Below are 25,031 nucleotides of genomic sequence, written 5' to 3'. Positions count from 1 at the left end.
CTATGTGTGCCAATTTAGTATTCCTGTATTTGTTTTAAGTTAGTATTGGGTGTGTTTTCATGTATACTTTAATTTATGCATGCATGACCAAAATGAATGGAATTGTCTCCCTTCACGCAATAGACGCTATTAATTGCCAATTTTTTTTATTTTTCCTTTTTGTGTACTGAAGTTACTAATATCTATGTCTCATTTGAATTGACAAGTTTGTCACGTGCACCTAAGCATGTATGGACGAAGGAGGAGGAGACAACCCTCGTGGAGTGTATGGTGGAGTTGGTGTCTGCGGGTGGATGGAAGTCAGACAATGGCATGTTCAGGCGGGGGTATCCGGCATAACTTCTTCGAATGACAGCGATGAAGTTACCGGATTGCAATGTCCATGCGTCTACCGTTATTGACTGTCGTATAAAGACATTGAAGTGCTCATACCAGGCAATCACAGAAATGCGCGACCAAACCTGCAGCGTGTTCGGTTGGAATGACGATGCGAAGTGCATCGTCGATGAAGAGTTGTTTGACAATTGGGTCAGGATATGTGAAAAGTATAATTGTACATTGATATAATTTTTGCTTCAATATGAAACAAGTCTAATATTTGATTTTTCTTTCCTATGTAGAATCATTCTGCAGACATGGGCCTACTAATAAGTCATTCCTATATTACGACGAGTTATCGTATGTATTCAGGGAAGATAGGGCAACGAGAGCCTGTGCAGAGACATTTGCTGACATCGGATTGAACCTTCCTAGCGGGTTCGAGGAATTTGTTCCCGTGGATTTCAATGATATGGAAATTTCTTCTATGTCCAGCCATGAGTTTAAAATGTCCCCCGATGACATCGCACGACCTAATTGAGGAAGCGATGTGTTCAAGTGGTTCAAAGCGAAAGCGGGAAGGGCAGAATTTGAAAACAGTTGATGTCATTAAGGATGTCATGGCCTGCCAAACCGACCAGCTAAGACTCATTGTAGAGTGGCCACGGTTGGCACTCGAGGATGAAAGCAGGGTCCGTAGAGAACTCGTTTGAGCATTGCGTGTCATACTTAAGCTCACTAGGTTAGAAAGGGTGCAATGCAATCGAATACCGATGAACAATTTAGCGAACATGAAGGGCTTTCTCGAATTGGCAGACGACGAGAAGCTTGACTACTGCACGGTGATCCTATGAGGCGCTAACTGATTGTTTCTTGTACTTGCATAACATTTCTCCCGAACACCTTTATCATAAAATTAGTTTTATCATAAATGTAATCCCTAAATGGTTCCATGATTTAGATCTCTAACTTCACCCATAACCAACAAATATAAACACAACTTTATTCCGTGTTTGTCTTGTTTTGGAGATTCACATTTGAATCACATGACAACAAAGAAAAAGGTTTCAAAGGAATGGAAGTGAAAAAGCACATTAATTAATCCAATTAATTTGATGAAGATATGGTGAGACCCAAATATAGGCAAAATCTTTATGGCCTCACAAAAAGAAACACAAATATGTATATGAAATAAAGAGAGCTACTTTTCAAACACTCAAATCCTTTTTAGATCCAAGAATAGACCACTGTCTCGATACAAATCTGGACGTTGATGGAAGTATCAAGATCTTTCACTTGTCGATTCAAGATATGGTGAAGTATCAACATATTCCTTTTCCTTCTTTTCTTAAACGCACAGCAGAAACGCTCCACAAACGCTCCACAATCAGCACTTCAACTTCTTGTTTTTCGATTTGTTATCTAATAAAGTGAAACTTAATATGTATGTTCTTAGTCACAATTACTTGGTCATAGGCAATTAGAAATGGCAAGAGAAATTTTGATACTTTCAATCCAGAAGAAAGAAAGTGTTGCTTTTCACACAGACTTTTCTAAAACTTTGGGTCAACTGATTAGTGAATATCTAAGAAAGTAGTTTGAAGAAGTTGTGTGTTCAAGCTCCTTCAAAGGTATTTGAATTTCATAAGAATAATTGAACAAGCTCAAATGTAATTGAGATTATGGATATTAGAGTTTTGGTTCAAAGTAATTGGACACTACGGTGTTCAATTCTATTAAAATGTGCAAACACCATTTTAAATATTAGGGGCGGGGGTCAGTGATTCGGCACTATTTTGGACTAACCCTACAAAGTCCCTTCGATAAGTCTATACGAAGTTGTTTTAATATGGATATAAAGTGGATATAAAGTAATGCGTAAATTCCCCGTCAATGGCGGCAATGACATTTCCTGACTTTCTTATTTTATTATAACGCAACTTCCCTTTTTATTCCAACCTAATGCCTCGCATTGACTAGACCCATCACCAATAACAACACTACCAACTCAATGCTTAAATCCACTGCAAAGGACTTCGATTCTTCAAACAACACCAATCATCATCAATGAACGACCATATTTCTCACCGGTAATCATACTTAAATTCTCCTTTTCTCTCTTGGCCCCTTCCTATTTCTCTAATTTAGGTTGTTTTTTTGAGTTCAGATTCAGCAGTGGATTGGAATTAGGGAATTTCATTGCAACTTCAGATTTGTTGGAACATTCATGGAACGCTATTACGAAACGTCGCAGTGAAATTCAATTTGCTTTACCCATTTATTCCGTGTTTCATGGATATTACGATGAGCGATTGAATTGTAAGATTGTTGCGTTTGTTACTGCTCCCAACTTTACGGAAAATCCTATTGAAGAACATGGAGGAGAAGATCTGGTTTTGGTTTCGGATATGGTGAAGGATGAGTTTACTGCGTTTGAGTTTCTTCAATCTAGAACTTGCTCGGATTCCGCCATCAATGGAGTCGCTCTTGAGCTCTTTCGCCGCTTCTACCCTGTTTACGAGCAAGAGGTATTCTTCAATCCCTTCTTCTGTTTCCTCCATTATTTTAAAATGGTTTAATATTTTTTCAATTTTATAAATAAAATGTTTAAATCTTAGGTTAAATTATGTTTGCTTAATTTTACTTTTAATAAATCTTAGCATGGACGAGTTAATTAACATTTTTACTATAAATTAATGATTTTGGACTTAAAGGTCCATAGGAAAAGGAAACAGTCTTGAGGTGGTAATTGTTCCACGTTGGAAGATTTGATGTTTAGGAAAGGTGTATATATATTTTTTTTCATTACTTTTTAAAGGTATGCCTACTCGAGATTGATACAAACCATATTAAGAAAATAAAAGAAAACAAGCTTAGTTTTCAAAATCTAAAAACAAAAAAAAAATTGAATAGTTACAAATGGTACCTAAGATTTTTCCTTATTAAGCTTAAATGCAAAATTGTAGTAATGTATTGTGTATGTACTCTTTTTTCTTCTTCTTTTACATATTTCAATTTTAACTATACTTTCTCTTCTTCATGTAGTACCTGTAAAGGACACCTCACAACAGGAAAAACATCCACAGTTTTTTCTTACACCTTTGTTTTACTGGGCCTTTTGAGCTCTAAGGAAAAAAAAACAGTGGTAACAGTTCTTCATTATGATTGGTTTAGGCATTTAAATTGATGGGGATGCAATGCACGATTTTGTGTGTTTCAGATTTCAAGGCTGATATCCAATCCCAACACTCAAATAATAATCACAGGACATGGTTTAGGAGGATCGGTTGCTTCTCTCTTCACTTTATTACTTCTTGACTGTATAGATCTCACCAAAACCAAACGCCCCCTCTGTATAACTTTTGGTTCTCCTCTATTAGGCAATGAGGCCTTTCAAAACGCCATTTCACACTTCTCAACTTGGTCTTCTTGCTTCCTTCATCTTGTCTCCAACCAAGACCCTCTTCCTAGAAAGTTATTGAACAACAAAGCTTACTATCCCTTTGGCACTTTCTTGTTCTGCTCCCAATCTGGTGCTGGTTCTTGTTTCGAATACCCGAAATCGATCTTGAAAGTGTTGGAGGCGACTAAAGCTCACAATGATGTTCTTCTTAATGCTTCTGCGTTCTTTGATTATAAGGAAACAATTGATCGTTTAATAAAGCAGACCAATGTTAAGGCTAACATGAATGTGATAATAGAAAATGCAGAGTCGTGGACAGGGAGCTTTTTAGCACAACTTGAAGCTATTGGAGTTGCTCAAAATCAAGTAAGTTGGATTTGTGAGATGTTTTCGACATGATTCTTTTTACTGCTTCATCAAATTTGCTTTTGTTGGCTTGTAAAATGTTTTAATATTACATTTGGTAACGTTTTCTGTTATGAAAATGACGTTTGTTTCGTGACCGTTTCTCGGTTTTTAAATCTTGTTTAACAACATATAATTTTCTTTTAAAGTTGTGCTTTTTTTTTTCACAGCTTTCTTATAATGATCTTCAACTTTCCCGACAAAACGATTGGGTTCTTTGAATCTTACGTGGAGAAGTAACTATTTGACATCTTTTTTGTTTTTGATTTTGAAAATTGTGTTAATGTTTATAAACCTAATTTTCAAACCCAAATAGTTATCCATGGGCAAGACTTCGGTTAGGATTTTGAAAATAGTTGTAGCGAATAGATACTAACTTACAAAAGAAGTAGCATTTATAAAAAAAAAAAAACAATGGTTATCAAGTAGGATCTTAAATTTTTGTTGCTTTGGAAATTTCTACCTAAGTTTCAAAACGTTTCTAAGAAATGAGAAACAAGAAACATGAGCAATTAATAAACACTTCAGTTTCTTAACAAACAACCCTATCAAACGTGTGCTGAAATTCTACATTACCTTTGTGAAATCATTGCAGGCACAGCAGCAGCAGAGAGTAGTAGATATTAACAGACTTGTAAGAACATTAAAAGACAACGAGATGAACATGATACTTGAGAACACAAAACTTGCCAAAACATTGAATGACGTGAAAATAAACATGGCAAGACTTGAATGGTACAAAAAAACATGTAAGTTGGAGGACATTGGTTACTATGACCGCTACAAAAACCCAGAGAAGGAAACTGACATTAAAGTTGCTGAGTTCAAAAAGATCCTACAAGTTTACTGGGAAAACAAGGTAGAGGAAGCAGAAAGAAAGCCACTGAGACATGGAGTTCCATTCGATGTAAAATTATTATTCGGCGGGACAAACTACCGACGAATGGTTGAACCACTGGACATCGCCGAACACTACCGAAAGGGGTTGACCGACTACAAATCTCACAGGTCAAAGCACTATACTAAGCTAGAACAATGGTTCGAAGATGCAAAGACTCCCGATTCAAGTTCGATGCAAGGAGAAGCGGTTTCTTCTATACTTACTGTGGATTCTCTGTTTTGGGTACATGTGGAAGAGGCTCATCTGGCATGTGATGTGGTGAGAGAAGGGGATTGTAGTGAAGAAGAAAGGGAAGCAGAATTAGCAAAGCTTACAAAATTTGAAGATTATGTTGTGGAATTGATGAGGAATTATGCTGTATCTTCTGAGATTTTCTTACGAAGGAGCACATTCATGAAATGGTGGAAAGAATATGATGAGATTGTGGGAGATGATCATGATTCAGTGCTCTCAAGGTTAATGAGGAATGGAGAATATGAAGAATATGGTAATGTGAGGTTAGACATTTCTTGAAATGATTTTTGTTTTAATATGTTCAATTATAAGTCTAGTCATTGCAGATTGATGAATTTTTCAATTTTTGGGCATATAGGAAGTAGGCTTGAGATTAAAACTTGCGTTCATTGTCAATTTCGATATTGAGCTTTCAATTTAGTGATATCCATCGTATATATGTAAATGAAGAAATTTATAAATAGAATTTCAAATCAATAATTGAGTTGTCCTAAATTTTGCATGGTGTATAATTAATTTTTTGTGTGAAATGAGACTCTAAACTTTTGATTTTATATCCTGTTAAATTTGTGATTTATGACTTGTTGGATAAGATTGAAATTATAATTTTGGTATATAAGCTTTTTGTTTTGAAAGTTGAGACATTTGTGGAAAAAGAAGGGGAAAGCCAAAACAAAAGTTATTGGGATTTTTCATTTTTGAGGGTCACTATCCAAATTCCAAATCATCATTTCTTCTACTTATTGTGAACAAAACAAAACCCCTTTAGTCAATGGGGGCATCCAGTTCCATCTCCCCCCCCCCCCCCCTGAAAAAGCTTCATTTTAAATTTTATTTGATTGTGATAACCACTTTATTTTTGTTTTTATTTTTCAAAATTATATTCTTTTTCCTATTTCTCTATCATGATTTCAAAAAAGAAAATATTCTTAATTAGATTTTGAAACAAAACAAGTTTTTCAAAATCTTTTTTAGGCCCATTTGTCAGTAAGTTTGCATCAAGTTTTTAGCTTTTGTTTCTTTTAATTTTTGGAATTTTATAACAAAACAAAGAACCTAATATAGGTAGTTGTAGTGTTTATGCATTTAATTTAAGTATTAAACTCAAAAACCAAATGATTATCATATCAATCCATGAAGATGGATCTATCTTGAGAATTATCTTTCAAAATAACAATCCGATGATCCATTGTTTATCTTATGACTTTGTTACTTCATGATTCCCTAGATATCACCAAGACCAAAAGAAAAGAGATATAAGACTTAATATATGCTCTAATGTTGAAAATTATATCACTAAAATAACATTTGTTTAGGTTAAAGTTTATATTTGGTCATTGTATCTTATCTCTTAATACAATAAAGGTAGGATAAAGAAACTGAGCATCTTATTTTAAGTTAAAGTATAAAAACTTTAATTGTTCCATGCACCCTCATATTCATAATTTAATCCTCCTATATTAATTACTTGAGAAAGTTTCAATGACATTGGTAATTTTTTTACAACATTTGAAAATTGTAGAGCATAATATAATGGTATGTTGTATCACAATGATACAATTAGGAGATTAAAATTAGGTAGAGTACTACTGTATTAGTATAATTGTATTAAAATTAGATGAGTTGATCTCCCCACCACTTCACAGCACACGTTTGGCCTAAGTAGAGTTGTTATCATTAATTATACTAATTTGTAATTACATTCACTACTCAACTCAGTTTATAGTTTTTGAGATGTGATACACTAGAAACTCACAAAATTAAAGTTTAATTTGGCCTTAACCATCTACATCATAAACAATGACTAAAATGAAAACAAGTCTAACATAAGTAGTTATTAAACTTTAAAATTTGTCTCATTTTAAATTTCAAAAATTTTTATTTTTGTATATATAGAACTTTTAAATTCATCCATTCATCCATTCATCCATTCATCCATTCTAGTTTCTAAAACCTACCAAATATATTTACTTTAGTTACCAAAGTTAATCATTTGGTCCTTATCAAAATTTATCTACCTAAATTCATAAATGGATTCGAGTATGCAAATAAAGTGTATTAATATGAGCATGTGCTAAAAATAAATGTGTTTGAAGGAAAATATTAGACAAATAACTAATCCGTGACATAATAATAATATACTATTCTTTAAATTTAAGAATTAATTATAAAACTCAAATATTATATATTTTTTAAGTTAACATAGTTTACAAGGTTTAATGTGTATGACGTAGAATTAATAACTCACATGTACATCTCTCTAGATTATTTACTTCAAAGAAAAAAAAGAAGAAGAAGAAAAGTTTGGCATTAAAAAAGAAAATGAATTTAGCTATAATTTAATATTTGGGAAAGAGTGTGGTGGTGGAGAACAATTATGAAATAATTTCAAAATTGGTTTATAAAATGTTAAACAATTAAATAGAACCGACAAACCACAAACCACAATTTCTTTTTCAATTTTACTTTGAAATATATATATATATATATATATATATATATATATATATATATATAAGTAAAGAATGTGAATGAGAGATTGAAGCGTTCATATATTGGCGTCCGGGCACGATCCATCACGTGATTTAACGCGCAAACCCCAACCCCTAAGGCACGCCTGCTTGCTACTTCCTGCTCCTGCCCTTCCCATTGCCTTTCCTCTTCTTCTTTTTTATTTAACAAAAAGTACTTAACATTATCACAATTATCTTCTCACTCATTCAATCTTTACATCTCAAAATATAAATGTTATGAGAACGTTTTAATGAGAAGTACATAAACAACAAAATTGAAAAGATAATTTGGATTGAGGGTAACCACTTAGGATCAAAATAGGACTAAGAGAGGGGATTGAACAGTGCCACAAGTCAAGCCAAATATGCTCGACCTCAGCCTTGGTTGAACCCCAGTTGTCTCACCAAGCATCTGGAAAGATAACCAAGTGATAAGTCTAAGGCAATTGAAAAAAATCTTAATAAGAGGACCTCTACGTCAACCACACATATAAATACTCTAGTATTCAAAATAGTTGGTCATACGAAAAGTAAATTCATTATAATATTCACACTCTTTAATTATTGCATATATACGCTTCTAACGCATCAAAGTTTACGTGGCAAGAAGCTCATCAACATGCAAATATTTTTATTGCATGATACATTATTTTACAAATTATAAACTTACTATTGTTGTCATGTAAATGTTTGATGCGTTATTTCTTTCATCTAGATTTTGATAATCAATAATAACATTTTAGAATTTTTAAAAGGTTAGACATGCGATTGTATATTTACACAAATTTCATCGTTATCTTTCATTATAATTTTTTTATATATATAAAAAAAAGCGTATATGTCAATTTTAAATCTACAAATATATATATAGATAAAAATTTGGAAACAAAGTTTATAAAATGATTGTACAAACAAAACAAAAAGTGAAATGAAAGCAAATGTGAAATAAAAGATGAAAAATCTTTTTATACACAAAATCCTTAAATTTCCACGTAAAAACGCGTTTCACCTTTTAACGAATCACAAACTTCACACTCTCTTTTTTTTCTTTTTCCATAAACACCATAACAAAACTTTGTAAATATAACCATCACTAATAGGGTACGGCAAACTAAGTGAATTTTGACGGATTGATTTTAAATTTGAATGTGAGTTTAATTAGTATTTTAAAAAGTGAAGGAAATAAACAAAAAGTAGGGCATTATTAGTAGTGAGCTGATGTGAGTAGCATTAAATTTTGGAGTAAGCTTTAATAACTAAATAAAACTTAAAATTATAGACGAAATTTAATTAATTAAAATGAAAGAAAAGGTTTAATTATTTATGGAGTTGAAGAAAAAGTAAGATTTTTGGACAAAAGAAAGAAAGAGACAGAGGCCAGCTCAAATTTGTCAAATAAATAAAATAAAATAAAATAAAATAAAATAACATTACATTACATTACACGTCCATTGTTTTGAAATAATAATAATTCATTTCATTCACTCATATCAATATATTCGTGCCCCCATTAACATCTCCAACTCACATTCCAGTTTTCTTCCTCTACTTCCCTTCCCAATACCCCCCCAAGGGTATTCCCGTCATTCTCAGTCAATCATTCCCACGTGCCTTCCTTCTATTCGTTCCTTTCTTTCCTTCCACTATAAAACTTTTATTATTTTAATATTCGATCAAAAGTACCGCTAACTTATTCAGGTGGGTCCCTCTCTGTCCGTGATTAGCGGTCCAGATCGAATCCCGCGTGGATTTAAGCTACGACGCCGTTTTTCACCTCTCCTCTTCTCTTCTTCTTCTTCTTCTTCTTCTTCATCATCTTCCTCCTCAGTTCACTCGAAAAGCCTTTCTTCTTCTTTAGAGAGAGAGAGAGAGAGTTAGCAATGGGGATTCTGAAGCTTCTCTTCCTTCTTCTTTCAACGGCGTCGTTTTGTTCTCTATCGGAATCCCTTCCTCTCACCCCGAATTACTACCAGAAATCCTGCCCGAGATTCAGTCAGATTATCCAAGATACAGTCACCAACAAACAGATCACTAGTCCTTCCACCGCTGCTGGTACTCTTCGTCTTTTCCTCCACGACTGCCTTCCCAACGGCTGTGACGGCTCCGTCCTTATCTCCTCCACTCCTTTCAACAAAGCCGAGCGCGATGCCGACATCAACCTCTCTCTCCCAGGCGACGCCTTCGATGTTATCGTTCGAGCCAAGACTGCTCTCGAGCTCGCATGTCCCAACACTGTCTCTTGTGCTGACATTCTCGCCCTTGCCACTCGTGACCTCGTCACCATGGTTGGCGGACCTTACTACAATGTTCTTCTTGGTCGTAGAGATGGACGTGTGTCTAAAGCATCGACGATTCCTGGCTCTTTACCGAAAGCTACCTCGCCGATTCCTCAGATTATTGATATTTTTAAAGCTCGGGGGTTTACTGTGCAGGAAATGGTAGCCTTAAGTGGTGCTCATACGATTGGATTCTCGCATTGTAAGGAATTCGGTCCTCAGATCTATAATTATAGCAAGTCGTCTTCTTATGATACGCAGTATAACCCTAGATTCGCGCAAGGGTTGCAAAAGGCTTGTTCTGGTTATGACAAGAATCCTACATTATCGGTTTTCAATGACATTATGACTCCCAACAAATTTGATAACTCTTACTTCCAGAATCTGCCGAAGGGATTGGGGATCTTGAAGTCTGATCATGGGTTGTATAATGATTGGAGGACGAGGCCATTTGTCGAGGCGTATGCGGCGGATGAGAAAAAGTTCTTCAATGATTTTGCTCGAGCGATGGAGAAGTTGAGTAATTATAAAGTTGTGACAGGGAATCAAGGGGAGATTAGGCATAAGTGTGATGCGATTAATTGAATTCAGAGGCTTTCTGTTATTCATGATTCAATTTGAAGATTGCATCAGGTTGGAATCAAATCATTTCCATTTGGTTCTTTTCTGATTATGAGCATATTAGAAAAAAATAATCTGTATACTTCCGTACCAATTGTGATATCTGAGCCAATATATATATATATATATATATACATGTTTAATTGTTTGGGTTCTTCTGGGTTGTAATCTTTGTATTCTTCTAGTGGGGGTTTTTAATTTGTGATTCTGTATGATGTGTAGCCTTGTAGAAGGGTGGAAGAATTCATAGTTTACTTAATTTATAAAGAATGCCCTCCTATTGATTATATCTCTTGTAACTCTTGTCCATGATTTGAGTTTGATCATGGTGTTAGTTCTTAAGATTTGATTTGAACTGATTATTTTGATTATGGATTAAAGGAGAAATAAAATGAGAGTTGAAGTTTTGGGTCAATGACTTGAAATGGATGAATGCGGCTGGCTCTTTACCTGGAAAGAGAATTATATCATTGATATTTAGGGCTTCCAATAGCTGGAAACTGAGATTGAAAATTCAAACATGAAAGCTGTTTCTTTGTTGGTTTGGTTCTCTAAAAGAAATAGAGATAATTCTTTAAAAGAAATAGAATCAAAGACCCTTTTTCTTCTTCTTTCTATAAACTATGACAAAATATACTTAATATCCTTAAATAATGCCATAGAATATGCCTTAAGCAATCTATCCCACCTAACAGCCATGTGAATTATATTCCACTCTGAGACTGAAACTTGATGATATGAAAAATACCCTTTTAGATTAGGTACTGTTTTCGGTTGTTTTCTTAACTATTTCAGGTTTCTAGCTTTTGAGATGGGAATGCTCACATGGAAGAAGATACTGCCCGACAATGATTGAACAGGTTTGTAAATTTGTCCATTGTACTATCTTTTTGCTTAATTTTGCATAGAATCTTTCTTTTTTTTTTTTTTAACACCTTTTATCCTGCCTCAATGTTTAGAACTTTGAATTTTAGTAGAAAAAGTAGAGCTTGAAAACCGTTAAAGCTATAAAAATAGGGAACGGGTGATGGTTTATCATTTTGTTGAAAAGTGTATATACAATCTTCCATTCCTTACATGTTCTCTTTTGAGATTACTTGTTAGACTTTTCTGCTTGGTTGTCTCTTGGTGTTTTCCTCTGTTATAACTTGCTTACAGCTATCTGTTTTCATATGCATCATTTTTTTGAGCTGGAATTTCTGTCTTGAAAAATCACAAGCTTTGGAAGTAGTTCATGGAGCCCTATACATATTCTATACATTTCATTCTTTATTCTCTATTATTATTTTAAATTTGTCACTAATGGTTTAAGGTCAAGAGGTATTGATTGATGAGCCAGATGGGTTTCATGTATTAAAAAAAAAAAAAAGACCTATTATTTGTCTCTACTCTCTCGAGGCTATGGTGGGTGAAGGAAAATCAAAGAACAAGTGAGGGATTAAGAATTATATTATCACTTTACCTAGTGATTGATTACCAACTAAAATTAAAGTTTTAGAGAAAAATAGAGATGGTGAAAGAGAAAATTGGGATGAAAGACATTGGTTTGACAATCTCCCAAGTCCCAAGTTTTAAAATAATGTCAATTCAAGGTTTGGGTTTAGTTGGTCCCCATGAACAATTTGATTTCAAGTGAATGGACTTATTGCCATTGAAAGTGGTTTTTCTTTTCTTTTCTTTTCTTTTCTTTTATGAACTTCTAATGAAAGGTTTCAGTAGTACTGACTTTTGAGTGACAATGACATTTCATTATTGATTAATTAATATGAACAATACCATACATTTTTGTTTTAACAATTAGGGACATTTGATCAAATATAGAAAATTTTAGATTCTATTAACCTTGAGTATTTCACTAACTAAAACCCCCTTTTTTTTTTATCGAAGACTGAGGTTGATGAATTTTAAAACTTATTTTAGAGTTGGTTGCTTTATTTCCCAAACTTTGGCAAAGGACCTTTGGAAAACAATTTTTTGATTAATGGAGAATGTGTATTGTGTCCTTCGTTTGGAAGGAAATCATCAAAAGAGAAGATTTGAAGATTCTCAAATTAATTTTTAATTAAATCTAGCTTTATAATTTTTTGATTAATAGAGAAGGAGCTTTATTTATTCCCTCTAAAATTCATGGTTAATTACAATCGAAAAATTTACAATTAAGGTTGAAATTTCATTTGTTTCTCTTTATATTTAATTATAAATCTTCAAACCTTACTTTCAAATCCTAAAAATGGTCTCTTGATAAACGTCTAATACAATAGACAAATTTAATGAAGTCTTCCTTCCACCAATATTGAAAATATATCATATTGTTACACTCTTATCTTCAATGCAAAATATTGTCATTACATCTAATTTTGATCAAAATTAACTTCAAACTAATGAAGTTTAATTTTAAAATTAATCAAAACTACAAAAACTTATTATTATTCTTTTCAACAATTTTTACATTGTTATTCAAATTATAATTCTTTTGTAAGTAAAAGAGTAAAAATTCGATCAATTGCCAAATTGGAAAAAGGCTACACGTTTACACCACGTAGGAAGAAGGGATCTCCACCGTCCATCCAGAAGTTTCTAAATTTCTTCCAAAAGCAAAACAAAACAAAACAAAAACTATGAAATTTCAATTAACTTTCTCCTCAAGTCAATTCAAAGCCTATAAATACCTCAAATTTCTTCCATTCTTTCCGGTGTCCTCTAACAAACCAAACCAATCTTCTTCCACAATTTCATCTTTATTTCTACTCTCTTTTCATTTCTTAATCCAAAACCTTCCCACAAGCAAACCACCATGGCCGCCGCCGGAGGAACAGAGGCTTTCCCCGATCTCGGCCGCCACTGCCAGCACTCCGATTGCCACCAACTCGACTTCCTCCCCTTCACCTGCGACGGTTGCCAAAAGGTTTCATCTCTGGTTTCAATTTCGAGCTCTCTTGTTTTTTCTTACTCTTTCTTAATTCTGAAAATGGTTTGAATGTGAAGGTGTTCTGTTTGGATCATCGCGGTTTCAAATCCCACGACTGCCCTCAATCCGATCGGAACAGCAGAAAAGTTGTGGTCTGCGAAATCTGCTCGACGTCGATCGAGACCACCGGGAAGGACGGTGGCGACGAGACCAAGGTTCTGGAGAGGCATCACGAATCGGGGGATTGCGATCCAAGCAAAAAGAAGAAGCCCACGTGTGCGGTGAAGCGGTGCCGGGAAATTCTTACGTTTTCGAATACTTGTGTGTGTAAAACCTGCCGGTTGAAAGTGTGTTTGAAGCACCGGTTTCCGGCGGAGCATGGATGTGGAGGTCCGTCGTCAAGGGCAGGGGCGGTGGTAGATAAAGGGCGGTGGAATGAGAAGTTTATGGTGGCTTTGGGGTTGAGGAGCGAGGGCGATTGTGGGAAGAGGGAACGTGCAAGGACGGGGGGGAAGGGATCTTCTCCGACTGCCCCATCTGTTAAAGCTTGTTGATTTAAAACTAATTTTGTATGAATAATCATAAATTCCGCCATTTGTTTCGTATAGGAAACGAATGCTCATAATCATCAAACCCTCTCTTCAATCATATTGGAAGGATTTATCCACTAGTATGTATGTAGCCCTATAAACTTAAACTTCTTGTTAAAATGATATCTATGATTTTACTTTTAAATTCCATCCTCTTTTCGTACACACACACATATATATATATATTGAATAGGGGTTGCACTCAAGAAGTAGTCAAATAACGACAAAAGTAGCATATTTTTTTGTTTTATTACACTTTTGAACTCTAAATAATTGTTTTTTCGATCAATTTTAGCTAACAATTTCCTTAGAAAGCTCAAATATTTGATCCTCGTAATCCTAAATATTGTACTCATTCAAAATTTCTTTAGAAAGTTCAAATATTTGATCCTCGTAATCCTAAATGTTGTGTTCATTCATTCCTTCCATACTAAACATATTTGCTTCCAAAGTTAAAAGAGATTTGATTGATTTTTACACACCTAAATTTCAAGAAGTCATGTTCATGTAAAAATAATTTACTTTGAACTAAATTTTAGATGGTTTTGTTTGATGAATCTCGACAATTTTATCAATATGAGCTCGTGTAGATGAAGAATCTCAATCAAAATTGATGAAACTACCTCAAAATTTGTTGAATGTGTCCTCTGTTGTGTTTCATATGCATATTATAAAACTCTTATTTCGTGACATCCCAAAGCCTGAATTCTATGAAGCCTGAATTCAATGAGATCATTCAAAGTAAACTGTGTAAGGATGACTTCTTAAAATAAATCAATCAAATCATCTCTTCCATTTTAGAAATAAACGTGTTTAGTCTCGGTTTACTAGTATCAAACGTTCGAACTTCTAATGGTATTTTGATCATTTAAGAATAAAGGAACTTCTAATGGTATTTTGATCATTTGAGAATACCCTTTATTTTGAAATTTAAAAACAAAACCAGAGCATAAGATGGACTGAGAAATAGTGTTAAAACAATTTTTTAAAATTTTAGAAGAATCTCAACGTCGAGTTTAGCTAAAATTGTCCAAGAAAATCACTTTTACGAATTCTTTTAGAAGTGTGCTACTTTTGAAAAGAAAAACAAAAAATACACTACTTTCCCCAAATTTCCACCACCTTATCTCATAATTTTTAAGATTTTTCAAACCTGGCATGAATTCATTGAATGAGCCTCAGAAAATGCAGAAACAAAACGCATACAGAATAATTGAATTTTAGACCACAACATTAGAGAATTGAGTTTTTAGATCATAAACAATATTTGATGACATTGAAAATCAGTTACCAATTTACATGTGGATCAAGATTGAGACATACCACATTCTTAAATCTTACCTGCTAGCTGACAAGCGGCAAAACAATCCATTTACGAATGACAAACACCGAGCCAAGAAATTCCAATTGATTTCTGGAGATAGAGGTTGAGATAGAGGTTGAACATTTAGAAATTCTTCAAGTAACAGCTTTGACATGTCAAACAAAGAAAATTAACACTCTTTATGGGTGCTCAGTAAAGTAACATATAAGCTTATAGGATGAATGATTAAATAAAAATCTCATGAAACATATTTTACAATGGGAAGAATTCTTATCATGTAGAACCAGATATTGAATGCTATAAAACTAAGTATTAATATCTATTGTTTTCTGGATTACTTTTAGTTTTATCCACCGCCTTTAAAAAGGACGATACTCACTGTAAAATTCCAGTACTTTAATTATTCATATTGTAAAAAGTAACTTTAAAAGTCTCTGATTATTTGGTCTCCAACTTCAAGTGAGTGGAATGAATTATTATCGTTTGTGTTTGGAGCTCCATTGTAATGGTGGGTGTTTCTACTATAACTTATAATTAACTACCATTTTACTATTTTAGATCTCTTTAGTCTTTGTTATAGATAGTTATACTGTTTATTATTTCTTACTCATCAATTCTCATGCTTTGTAATAGGTAGACATCCTTTTTTTTCTTGTTACAGGTAAGTTACACTACATTGATCCCTTTTTTTTATAAGACATGGAGTGGAGGGGTTATTTGAAAAAAAAATGAAAAGTTCCTTTAAAACCTATATTATTTACAATACGCAAAACTGTAATTGAAGTGCATATGCTGTGAGAATTTAAGAAATACCTGAGACACAAGCTACAATTTCACATGGAGGAGCTGATTACTTTCCTGTTCACCGTAGTCCACACTCAATCCTAATAGCTGCCATAAGTTCAGAGCTCATAGATAGTCGATCTTCACCACTGTTCTTCATCATGGTAGCTTTCTGTTTCCTATCTTCTTCCTCCCAACCCCTATAAAGAATAACTTTGCTTGGCTCCTGAGAGACTAGGACTGCACCAGTTGCTTGCTGGCAAAGCGAGAGCGGTTTAAATGAACAGATATTAAAGCATTAAATTCACTTCAACGCAGAGAAACACAAACAAGACGGGAGACTTGAATGTGCTAACCTCAAGCTTAAAAACAATCTCCTGGACCGATGTTCCTTTGGCTCTACCTTTGACATTAACTATAGCAAGAGAATGTTTCTTAAAATGTTCCTTGATTGCTTTTGCAACTCCTGTAATTACGTTGCTCTTGCCTAAAAATTAATAAAAGGCATTTAAAAATTTGAACGAGAGTCCATGTAAATGTAGAAATTAAGTTACCAACACGATATTTCTTCGGAGGCATGCTTGATTTTTTTTTCAGCAATGAATGATGAGATGAAATATTGATGCATAATTTATTCTTTAATGAAGGCATTAATGCTAGTGTAAATGGAGAAGTAATATGACATGACGTTGCGAAATCTAAATGCCATAGTCAATAGTTCTACTAAAAAGAAAGAAATAAATTATATGACGAGACATTGTAGAATCTAAATATCAAGGTCGACAGTTTTACTCGGTGAGATCACTGCCTAGCACATAGTAGATATAAAAGCCATGGCTCATGGAGAAGGATGCAAATTCAGGGTTCATCCATGAATATACAAATGGAAGAAATAATAATTATTTCGAAGGTTCCCTCTCTAATGAGGGTTCCACCAGCTCAATTCAAGAAGAAAGGATTGAGACTGAGTTCCTTAAGCTGTGTCCACCTGCATCTCCCAATATCTGGCTTTGAAAGTTGCAAGACAAAGCTCACTATGGAAAAGATGGAATCACAAGTTACCTACAGAAAGCACAGGAAGTTTCTTCATCTTGAGGGCTTGCCGTCGCAGAAGAAGCCTCTCTTTGTTGGAAAGTTGAGGAACATTGGCAGGAAAATAACCAGGTTGGTTTATCCTTGTTGAGGAAAGTAATGGTGGCGATTTTTCCTCTTCTAGTCGAACAGATGGTTTTGTGTCCTTGTTCATAGCAACATGATGCACGGCATCTGAAGTTCCAGAATTACTCTCTCCTGACTGGAATTATAGCAGCTGTAGTGCATGAACAATTATACCAAGTAAAATGATCAAATTGATACAAACAATTGTTGACATACCAAAGAATTAGCGCCAGATTGAGGTTCGATAGTTCCAAATTCAGCATTGGTATCCATGGGCACCTTTGCATGGTTTCCTTGCCTTACTGATTCAAACGAAGGTCTGACTGTGGCATTACTCTGATCACCATTGTGTATTAAAAAGACATCATTCGTGGTTTGTAAACGATTCACTGAAGTGTCCAAACAGATGGTTCCACTCGAATGAGTTCCATGACCCTTTTTGACCTTGGCCTAAAACAATCGTGCCAGGAGATAATTTGTAAGTGACTTCTGGATGGCACAGAATCAATTTGAACCAACATGCGTACAAACTACGGTTACACAAACTGCATTATTGCATAATAAGTTAACATTTTTGTATAATTCACTTCAAGTGGGTTAATTTTCATTTTTTGGAATAGAAGCTATTTTACAGGAGATGGGTCTAGCACAAAATAAGCAGCAGCTTTTCTTTCTTTCTTTTTAATGATAACCAGGAGTTGGAGCTTTGCTCCCACATAACGTGGGCTTACTTGCCCACCTCAAGGCTCAGATACAGAAGACATCGAACATTTTTTATATTAAGCACACCTAAGAATTCGAACTTGAGACTTCTAAGCTGGGATGACCAAGAGATTCCATGCCCTTGCCGACAGGGCTTCCCCTTGGAGAAAAATAAATAGAAGAAACATTTACATGGTTTGAATCTTACCACTTCATTCTCCTCCAAACAAGTACTATTTTCTGCATGAGTGAGGCAGGCAGAATCAGCAACTAATTTCAAACTTCCAGTTGTTTGTATCTCGTCTATCCCTTCTTTTCCCTAATTCATATCACAACTGTACTTTACCAATCTAATGATTATTAGGGAGGTAGACAAGTCCTGTGTATGAAAAAGTATAGAAACGGCTCACCTGCTGAAACGTTGATGTCTTTATCGACTCCATACCAATTGCTCGCTTGTCTTCATCCTGATAAGTGTGAGACTCAACCAGAATTGCTTGGCAAAATAGGAAAGGAAAAAAGAAAACCAAAGAAAGAAGATATGCAGATTTGAAAGCAACTCACCAATTTTAGTTTCAATTCTTCTACGTTTTGTGTAAGCTTTAAAACATGAAGTTTCAGTGACTGCAAAATCAGCAACAATGAGAATAAGAAGCTTACAGGGAGATAATAGTAAGTCATTTCTTTTGAATAAGAAACAAGTATGTTAGTTACCAAAAAATGTTACAAAAAAGGAGGTTAATACGTTTTCCTATAAGCAAAAAGAGTCACATCACATGCATAGTTGGCATGAATCAGAGTGGTGAGACGAAGTGGTAGAGTAGTTGTTGTTTATGTAAAACTTCATAACAGCGCTTCATATAGATACAAGGAAGATCACTAAATCCATAATTCCATTTTCTCATCTCCATTTGTCCAGAAAATAATGATGAGATAAATATAAGCATTGCGACAATGACCATAGAAATTCAGCTTTTTTTCATGAAGTTTGAAGACAATTGCTATCTTGAAAAGTGCTTGGAATACACCAGTATAAATTGAGATCCAAGAAGAGGCCATTCTGTAGCCTGCTAGTGATAATTGATCAACTCATAAAACAATGACCCTGATTTTCAGGGTTCTTCTTAAGACACAGAAGATATAAATAATGAGATAAAAAAATAAAATATAAACAAATATATGGAAAGGGCCTTCTCTTAGTTGCATCAGTTTTAACTGCAATCCAATCAGCCATAATCATTATGTATTGACTTGTTAGCCAGAATATAACGACAATGGAGAAAGCAATACTGGACCATATATTTCCATAGTTGCATCCATTTAACCACTTCCTCAGTAGAATCATGGAGAAAATTTTATTTATATGATTATATCCTTCAAGTTCTTTGTTTGTATGATTATATTCTTCATCAAACAGGAAAATATCAAAAGAATGGGAAACAGATACATGAACATGGTAGAAAATGGACTGATCTTGCCTCACCTTTCGACGTTGTGCCTCTATAGATCTCTTCAATGCCTCCTTTTTATTCAAGAGTGACTCGGGCCTTAAACGTGAAGGTCGTTTGTAATTCTTCCCACGGAATATAATGATAGCAAAACTCCTTTTCACTCTCTCAACTGCTACTAAAATTCCACCACTTTCTGCCTCTAAGGTTCGTGCAACATCATGAACAGTTTTGAAACTTCTCTCATTAGTAATTATCTTCACGAGTTCCCTATATTTCCAGTGAAGATGCATATTTTCAACTGTTCCGTCAAAAACGCCTCTTCTACCTGTGTAGGGAAAATATAAAACAAACACAAAGGATTTATTTCTGAGAGAAAGATCAATTCGAAATGTTACTTTCCAACAAAAAAAACTCTGCTCTGTATCACTGACCAAGAAGTAGAAAAGGCTTCATTCTTAAGCCAACCTTCTTCAGCATGTACCTTTCCTCCACAGTTATTCCCTCTTTATCTATTTCAGGTTGTTGGAGCTTCTCTTCTTCCTCCAGCTTTGCTAAAAATTCCTCTGCTTTCGCTTTTTTTTCTAATGCCTGTTTATTAGTAACAGAAAGTTGTAGTTCAGAAACCAGAAGTTGTAGATACTTAGCTGCAGTATTATCTATATAGACATACAATGGACAACTTGATGCTAGTCTTTCTCATAGAGGTCTCAGATGACATCAGCTTTCTCCGTTCAGAGACAATCTTTTTCCACCCCGTGATGCTCTGACTTTCATTTGTGGGACCATTTTCATTTATCTCAAGTTTCAGCCCCTGCCCCGTTGTAGCTGGTGAATTATCTGTCTGTTTCATTTCATGTAATCGCATGTGCCTTTTCTGTTCCATTGCAGAAGAAACGGCAAATGGCAGGAAATCCTTTCCTCTATATAAGACGATGAATTCCCTGTCTCGGGAAAGCAAAGTTCCTCCAGTTAGCAACTGCAAGGACAATATTAATTTTGTAAGCACATGAAGAGACTCTGCTTATTAGCTTATAAAAGATGCATAAAATGATAAGATTTCTCTAAGAACTCATTGTGGGCATCCACTGCATTCCTAAGTCTGAAGCACATATACACTTCTTTTTAATATTTAACCTGACATGCTACCGGGGATTATTTGTTTACATGGTCTAAAAAACTATGTGACATTATTTCCTGGAACTTATGATGTTTTCATATCATCATATGTCATCACACAGAAGATGTAAGACATACTCTTTGTAAAGAGAATTGAAAGTTATCAATAACCTCTCAATGAAAGTCTGGCCTTTCATCTGACAAATAAAAAGTATCAATAACCTGTAACTCTTCAGCCATCAACTTATTATTTGTATTCTGCACCCCTCTTTTAACTGCAATTTTAGCTATCTCGCATTTTTCCCACAGCTGGATAATGGAAGCAGCAAGCCCTTGAAGTTTCCTATTACGACCTGTATAAAGATTAAAATATATGAACACAGTCCTGCTCATATTATAAAGAATTTGTATAAAAAACAACTCACCCAATGCAAAATGGCATGGCAAAGGCCTAGCAAGTCTTCTCAATGAGGTCATTTCATCGTTGGTTAGCTTAGGCTTCACTCCATATGGGAGAAGACGGAATGGTTTACGATATCCCGGAACAATGGCAGGAAGGAGATCCGCATCAACAGGTAGAGGATCATATCCCCACCAATCTGAAAAACGTGGACCTAGTCCTTCCAACAAACTCTCAGCATCTTCTGCTAATTCTGCCTCGCCTGGCAGCTGAAACCTCACTCTGTTTGGAGCACCAACACCTTGAATGAGAGTCGGACTGGGCATTTTAACAGATGAAGTTGGCCCAGCAGATCTTTCATCATTGATGCAGGACAAAGTACTCTCTGTTTCGCTATTCCCTCCATCATCACTATGTGAAGCAGGTAAAGCATCTTGAGATCCTTCGTCTTCCAAAATTTCATGAGAGAAGTAAGGATATATGTAATTGGGCCCCCGATATAATATTATTTTACTTCCAGATCTCCAAACAACAATTCCTCCAGTTTTCCTCTGAGATTGTAAAGCAAGATTGATGTACCAGTCAAAATAAGGAACTATATCGATGAAGTGAAACATCACATAATATTATAATAAAAGACCCATTTCAAGCCGTTAAAATCAGACCAAGACAAATGATAATAAACAAATCTCTTGACTTTAAAGTCTGTCCCCCAAGTAACAAGTAATCAGAAATTCAGTACATTTTATGCTTCAAAGCATCATATATTTTTTCTCTACAACCAAAATCTCAAACAAAGCAGTTCAAGCTTTTATCGTAATTTACTATTTTGAGAAGCTCTAATCAACACATTGCTAGGTTAAATTACAATTGAGTCTCATACCCTTTAAGCTTTTCATGAAGTTTCAATTTTGTAACCAATAACCCACTCTCCTTTGGGTGCAATCATATCAATATTAATGCTATGGAAGTCTGAAACCGATCATAACTCCATCGTTACGTGGAAGCCTTCCAATGTTCCATTGTTTCTCCAAATAATACTCAGAGCTGGATTAATTTGGTTCTTATAGATCATCCTTTCCTTTCAAAGCTACTAAAGAACTTATTTGGATTAAAATTATTACTACCATTCTACTAAAGAACTTATTTGGTTTAATATTAATACCAATATTTTGTGGAAAATTAGGGATGAAATAAATGCTAGAAGTTTCCAAATCTCCCTAGGAAATACTAGAATCTGCTGTTTCCAACGTATTGTTTAGGGGTAAAATTTTACTGGCCATTAAGAACCATAGTTTCTCTTTTCTTATACAAATTGGAAGCATCTTAGTATTCCCTTGAAAAGGGTCCCTTGTGTACATATTCGGACATTTCATTTCATTTCATCAATGAAATAGCATCTTATCGAGAAAAAGAACAACTCCCTCCATAGTTACACATCCTTGGGTGAGAGTAGTAGTAACCAGTAAGTTGGGTGACCATATGAGAATGTGAAGGACAACAACCCTCCATGCAGTAAACATCTCTACAATGGCATGATATTGTCCCGTTTTGGCATAAACTTTCATGGCTTTGTTTTTTGTTTCACCCAAAAAGTCTTATACCATTGGAGATAGTTGATTTAGCTAATGTGAGACATCGGTCACATTTCAATGTGGAAGTTGTCGAAAAACAAGTCCTATCATTTAAGACTTACATGACAACAGTGCCTACTTAATTTAAGGATTTTGTGGAGAGCTGATTCTGAATGGAATGAAAATATTTGGTGGTATAAGTGTTAAACAAAATATATTAAATACAAAGACTTATTTAACACACAAATACATAATAAAGTCTATGGACTAAATAACACGAACTTATAAATTCAAGACTTAATACAAATCTTTTGAAGTATTTAAAAGCTTAGAACCAAACTTATGATTGAACCTACATTGCTTTCACAAACTCTAAATCCAAAACATGCAAACAGAACCGAAGGGGTCAAAAAATAAAGAACCAAACCTCCAATAAATCATGGGTCCGCTTCATGTTAAGCCTACACAAATCTTCACACGCTATCTTCACAACCTCAGACCGCCTCCAATACTCGTGTATAGTGTTAACAATCCCCTCCGTAATCCCAGCCTTTCCAACATTAAGCTTCTTCTTCAACCTAATCCCAATTGTCCTAAGCCTCCCCAACTCCTCCTCAGTCAAGCTCAACTCCGCCAAACTCGGCGCTCTCTCCTCCCTCTTCTTCTCCCTAACCCCGTCCCTCTTCTTCCATTTTTGCACCTCACCTCTCAATTCATGAAACCTCTTAATCGCAGTCCCCGTTCCCGGTTCCGGAACCGGATTCTCCGGCATGCTCCAGCTCGAATCAATGGTATGGCCAACCCGATACTTGGGCAGCTGATTCGGCAGAGGAACAAAGATTGCACCAGGAGCAGAGGGAGAATTAGGGTCGGGTAGGGGTTCGGGGGGTGATTCTGTGAAGCCGAGGCTTCGAAGCTTGTCGGCGATCCTTTGGATGGCGGATTTTGGGAGGGTTTCGGAATCGATGGAGCAGCAGCGAAGGAGGAAGCGGGAGGATTTAGGAGGACGGGAGATGAGTGTGGGGTGGAAGTGAGATGGGAAGAAGGTGAAGGGTGAAGGGAATTGGTCTGTTAAAGGTTGAAAGGTGAAGGAAGAATGAGTATTCAACATTTCATGGAACAGTGGAGAATGGAGAGTGGAGTGGAGACGATGATGAAGCTCTCTGGATTATGGTGAGTGTGTTCGGTTTTTCTAATTCCAACGTATCATTCGTTTGCGGCATTAACTAAGATTGGGTACTAAACTTGCTTCAAGTATCGATAATGTTTACCCATCACCTCATTAACTAAAATTAGCCTAAACAATGAACGTAAACAAACTCAAATATAATAAAATTTTGTATTTGAGATATCCATTCATTTCTATTATTGTAGACCAACTTAACTAACAGATATGGATGTCACTTGTGCAAGTATCTATTTACATTACTTTGTTGACTATAATTTATATAAAGAATGAACGTTTTCAAATATAATAAAATTCGAGATTTTATCAATGATGGACACGGTAAACTTCTGTTATTGTCTATCAATGTCACTGATAGAAACTATAGGAAATTTTGTTAATATTTTATCAAATTTATCATTTTTACAATTCATTACATAGGTGTTTTTTAAAAGTAATAAAATAAATTAAGATTTACAAACTATTATAAAATTTTGAATTATATGAATGATGAAAATTGATAGACTTTTATCAAGGATATGTGTCTATCAAAGTCTATTATTTACAGAAACTATAAACTTTGCTATATTTGTAAATATTTTTTATAAATTTTCAATTATTTAAATAAATATTTAATAATTTGGTTGTTTCTCTCGCAATCCAAACAACTAGATCTTTCTTACCTTTCCAAACTCATTGATTTTAAAAACTCAACAAAAGAAGAAGAAAACTTGGGCTGAATTTGGAATTGAGGGTGGTAAGAATATGTAATGCACTAACAATACAGGTATAATTTTGAAATCTTGACCTTTAAATGGAAAACAAATAAATAAAATTTAGATTTAAAAATTTACTCATTTCGTAGGAAGTGTTGACAATGTAATTTCATCTATATCGTTGATCATAAAATGAATCTCAATATCATACTTTACAATTTTTAAATTTGTTGCAGAGATTTGACGAAAAGTCATATCGTAAATGTGGAGAATTCAGTAAACTATCAATATTTATCAAACTTAAAAACATAACAATAAACATTGCAATACAAAAAAGTGTCGACAATAGAGAATCACGACAATACAATCGTACAAAAAGATGGAAGTAAATAAAATGAATGATTAGTGATGAACTTGAAGATGAAAAGTAGTAAGGAGAAGTATGATAAGAATTTACTTAAAATTAACAGGAA

At 34.6% G+C, this 25,031-nt stretch overlaps 4 protein-coding genes across 9 annotated transcripts; 3 read left to right on the top strand and 1 right to left on the bottom strand.

Annotated features, from left to right (window-relative positions):
• Positions 1 to 2,136: 2,136 nt before the first annotated feature.
• On the top strand, positions 2,137 to 5,770 carry LOC101207114 (senescence-associated carboxylesterase 101). Its single transcript, XM_004147431.3, has 4 exons — positions 2,137 to 2,408; positions 2,486 to 2,846; positions 3,539 to 4,087; positions 4,722 to 5,770. Exons 1-4 carry the CDS (start codon positions 2,386 to 2,388, stop codon positions 5,538 to 5,540), a joined length of 1,752 nt encoding a protein of 583 aa, XP_004147479.1. The 5' UTR covers positions 2,137 to 2,385; the 3' UTR covers positions 5,541 to 5,770.
• A 3,797-nt stretch (positions 5,771 to 9,567) lies between these two features.
• On the top strand, positions 9,568 to 11,086 carry LOC101219829 (peroxidase 31). Its single transcript, XM_004147399.3, has one exon. The coding sequence runs from the start codon at positions 9,655 to 9,657 to the stop codon at positions 10,633 to 10,635; it is 981 nt and encodes a 326-aa protein (XP_004147447.1). The 5' UTR covers positions 9,568 to 9,654; the 3' UTR covers positions 10,636 to 11,086.
• Positions 11,087 to 13,170: 2,084 nt separating this feature from the next.
• Positions 13,171 to 14,319, top strand: LOC101220304 (zinc finger AN1 domain-containing stress-associated protein 12). The gene is made up of 2 exons (XM_011653959.2): positions 13,171 to 13,576; positions 13,657 to 14,319. The coding sequence occupies exons 1-2, from the start codon at positions 13,466 to 13,468 to the stop codon at positions 14,131 to 14,133; spliced, it is 588 nt and encodes a 195-aa protein (XP_011652261.1). The 5' UTR covers positions 13,171 to 13,465; the 3' UTR covers positions 14,134 to 14,319.
• A 289-nt stretch (positions 14,320 to 14,608) lies between these two features.
• LOC101207358 (CRM-domain containing factor CFM2, chloroplastic) lies at positions 14,609 to 23,898 on the bottom strand. 6 transcript variants are annotated; one of them, XR_004215645.1, is made up of 15 exons: positions 23,105 to 23,895; positions 21,129 to 21,654; positions 20,926 to 21,056; positions 20,258 to 20,563; positions 20,019 to 20,175; positions 19,620 to 19,912; positions 18,701 to 18,760; positions 18,547 to 18,603; positions 18,345 to 18,455; positions 17,651 to 17,884; positions 17,339 to 17,570; positions 16,633 to 16,763; positions 16,307 to 16,532; positions 15,511 to 15,638; positions 14,609 to 14,886 (listed from the first exon to the last, which is right to left on the bottom strand). XR_004215645.1 is itself a non-coding variant. In XM_011653956.2 (14 exons), the coding sequence occupies exons 1-13, from the start codon at positions 23,786 to 23,788 to the stop codon at positions 16,356 to 16,358; spliced, it is 3,099 nt and encodes a 1,032-aa protein (XP_011652258.1). In that variant the 5' UTR covers positions 23,789 to 23,895; the 3' UTR covers positions 15,313 to 15,638; positions 16,307 to 16,355. The 6 variants fall into 6 exon arrangements, 3 of the variants coding, with proteins under 3 accessions (XP_011652258.1, XP_004147480.1, XP_011652260.1); XR_004215644.1 differs by having other exon boundaries at positions 15,511 to 15,583; positions 23,105 to 23,894; XM_011653956.2 differs by lacking the exon at positions 14,609 to 14,886 and having other exon boundaries at positions 15,313 to 15,638.
• Positions 23,899 to 25,031: the final 1,133 nt, after the last annotated feature.

Source organism: Cucumis sativus, chromosome 3 (assembly GCF_000004075.3).
Source record: "Cucumis sativus cultivar 9930 chromosome 3, Cucumber_9930_V3, whole genome shotgun sequence".
Taxonomy (NCBI): Eukaryota; Viridiplantae; Streptophyta; class Magnoliopsida; order Cucurbitales; family Cucurbitaceae; genus Cucumis; species Cucumis sativus.
Note: the sequence above shows the minus strand (reverse complement) of the source record. Positions and strands in the feature narration are given on the sequence as shown.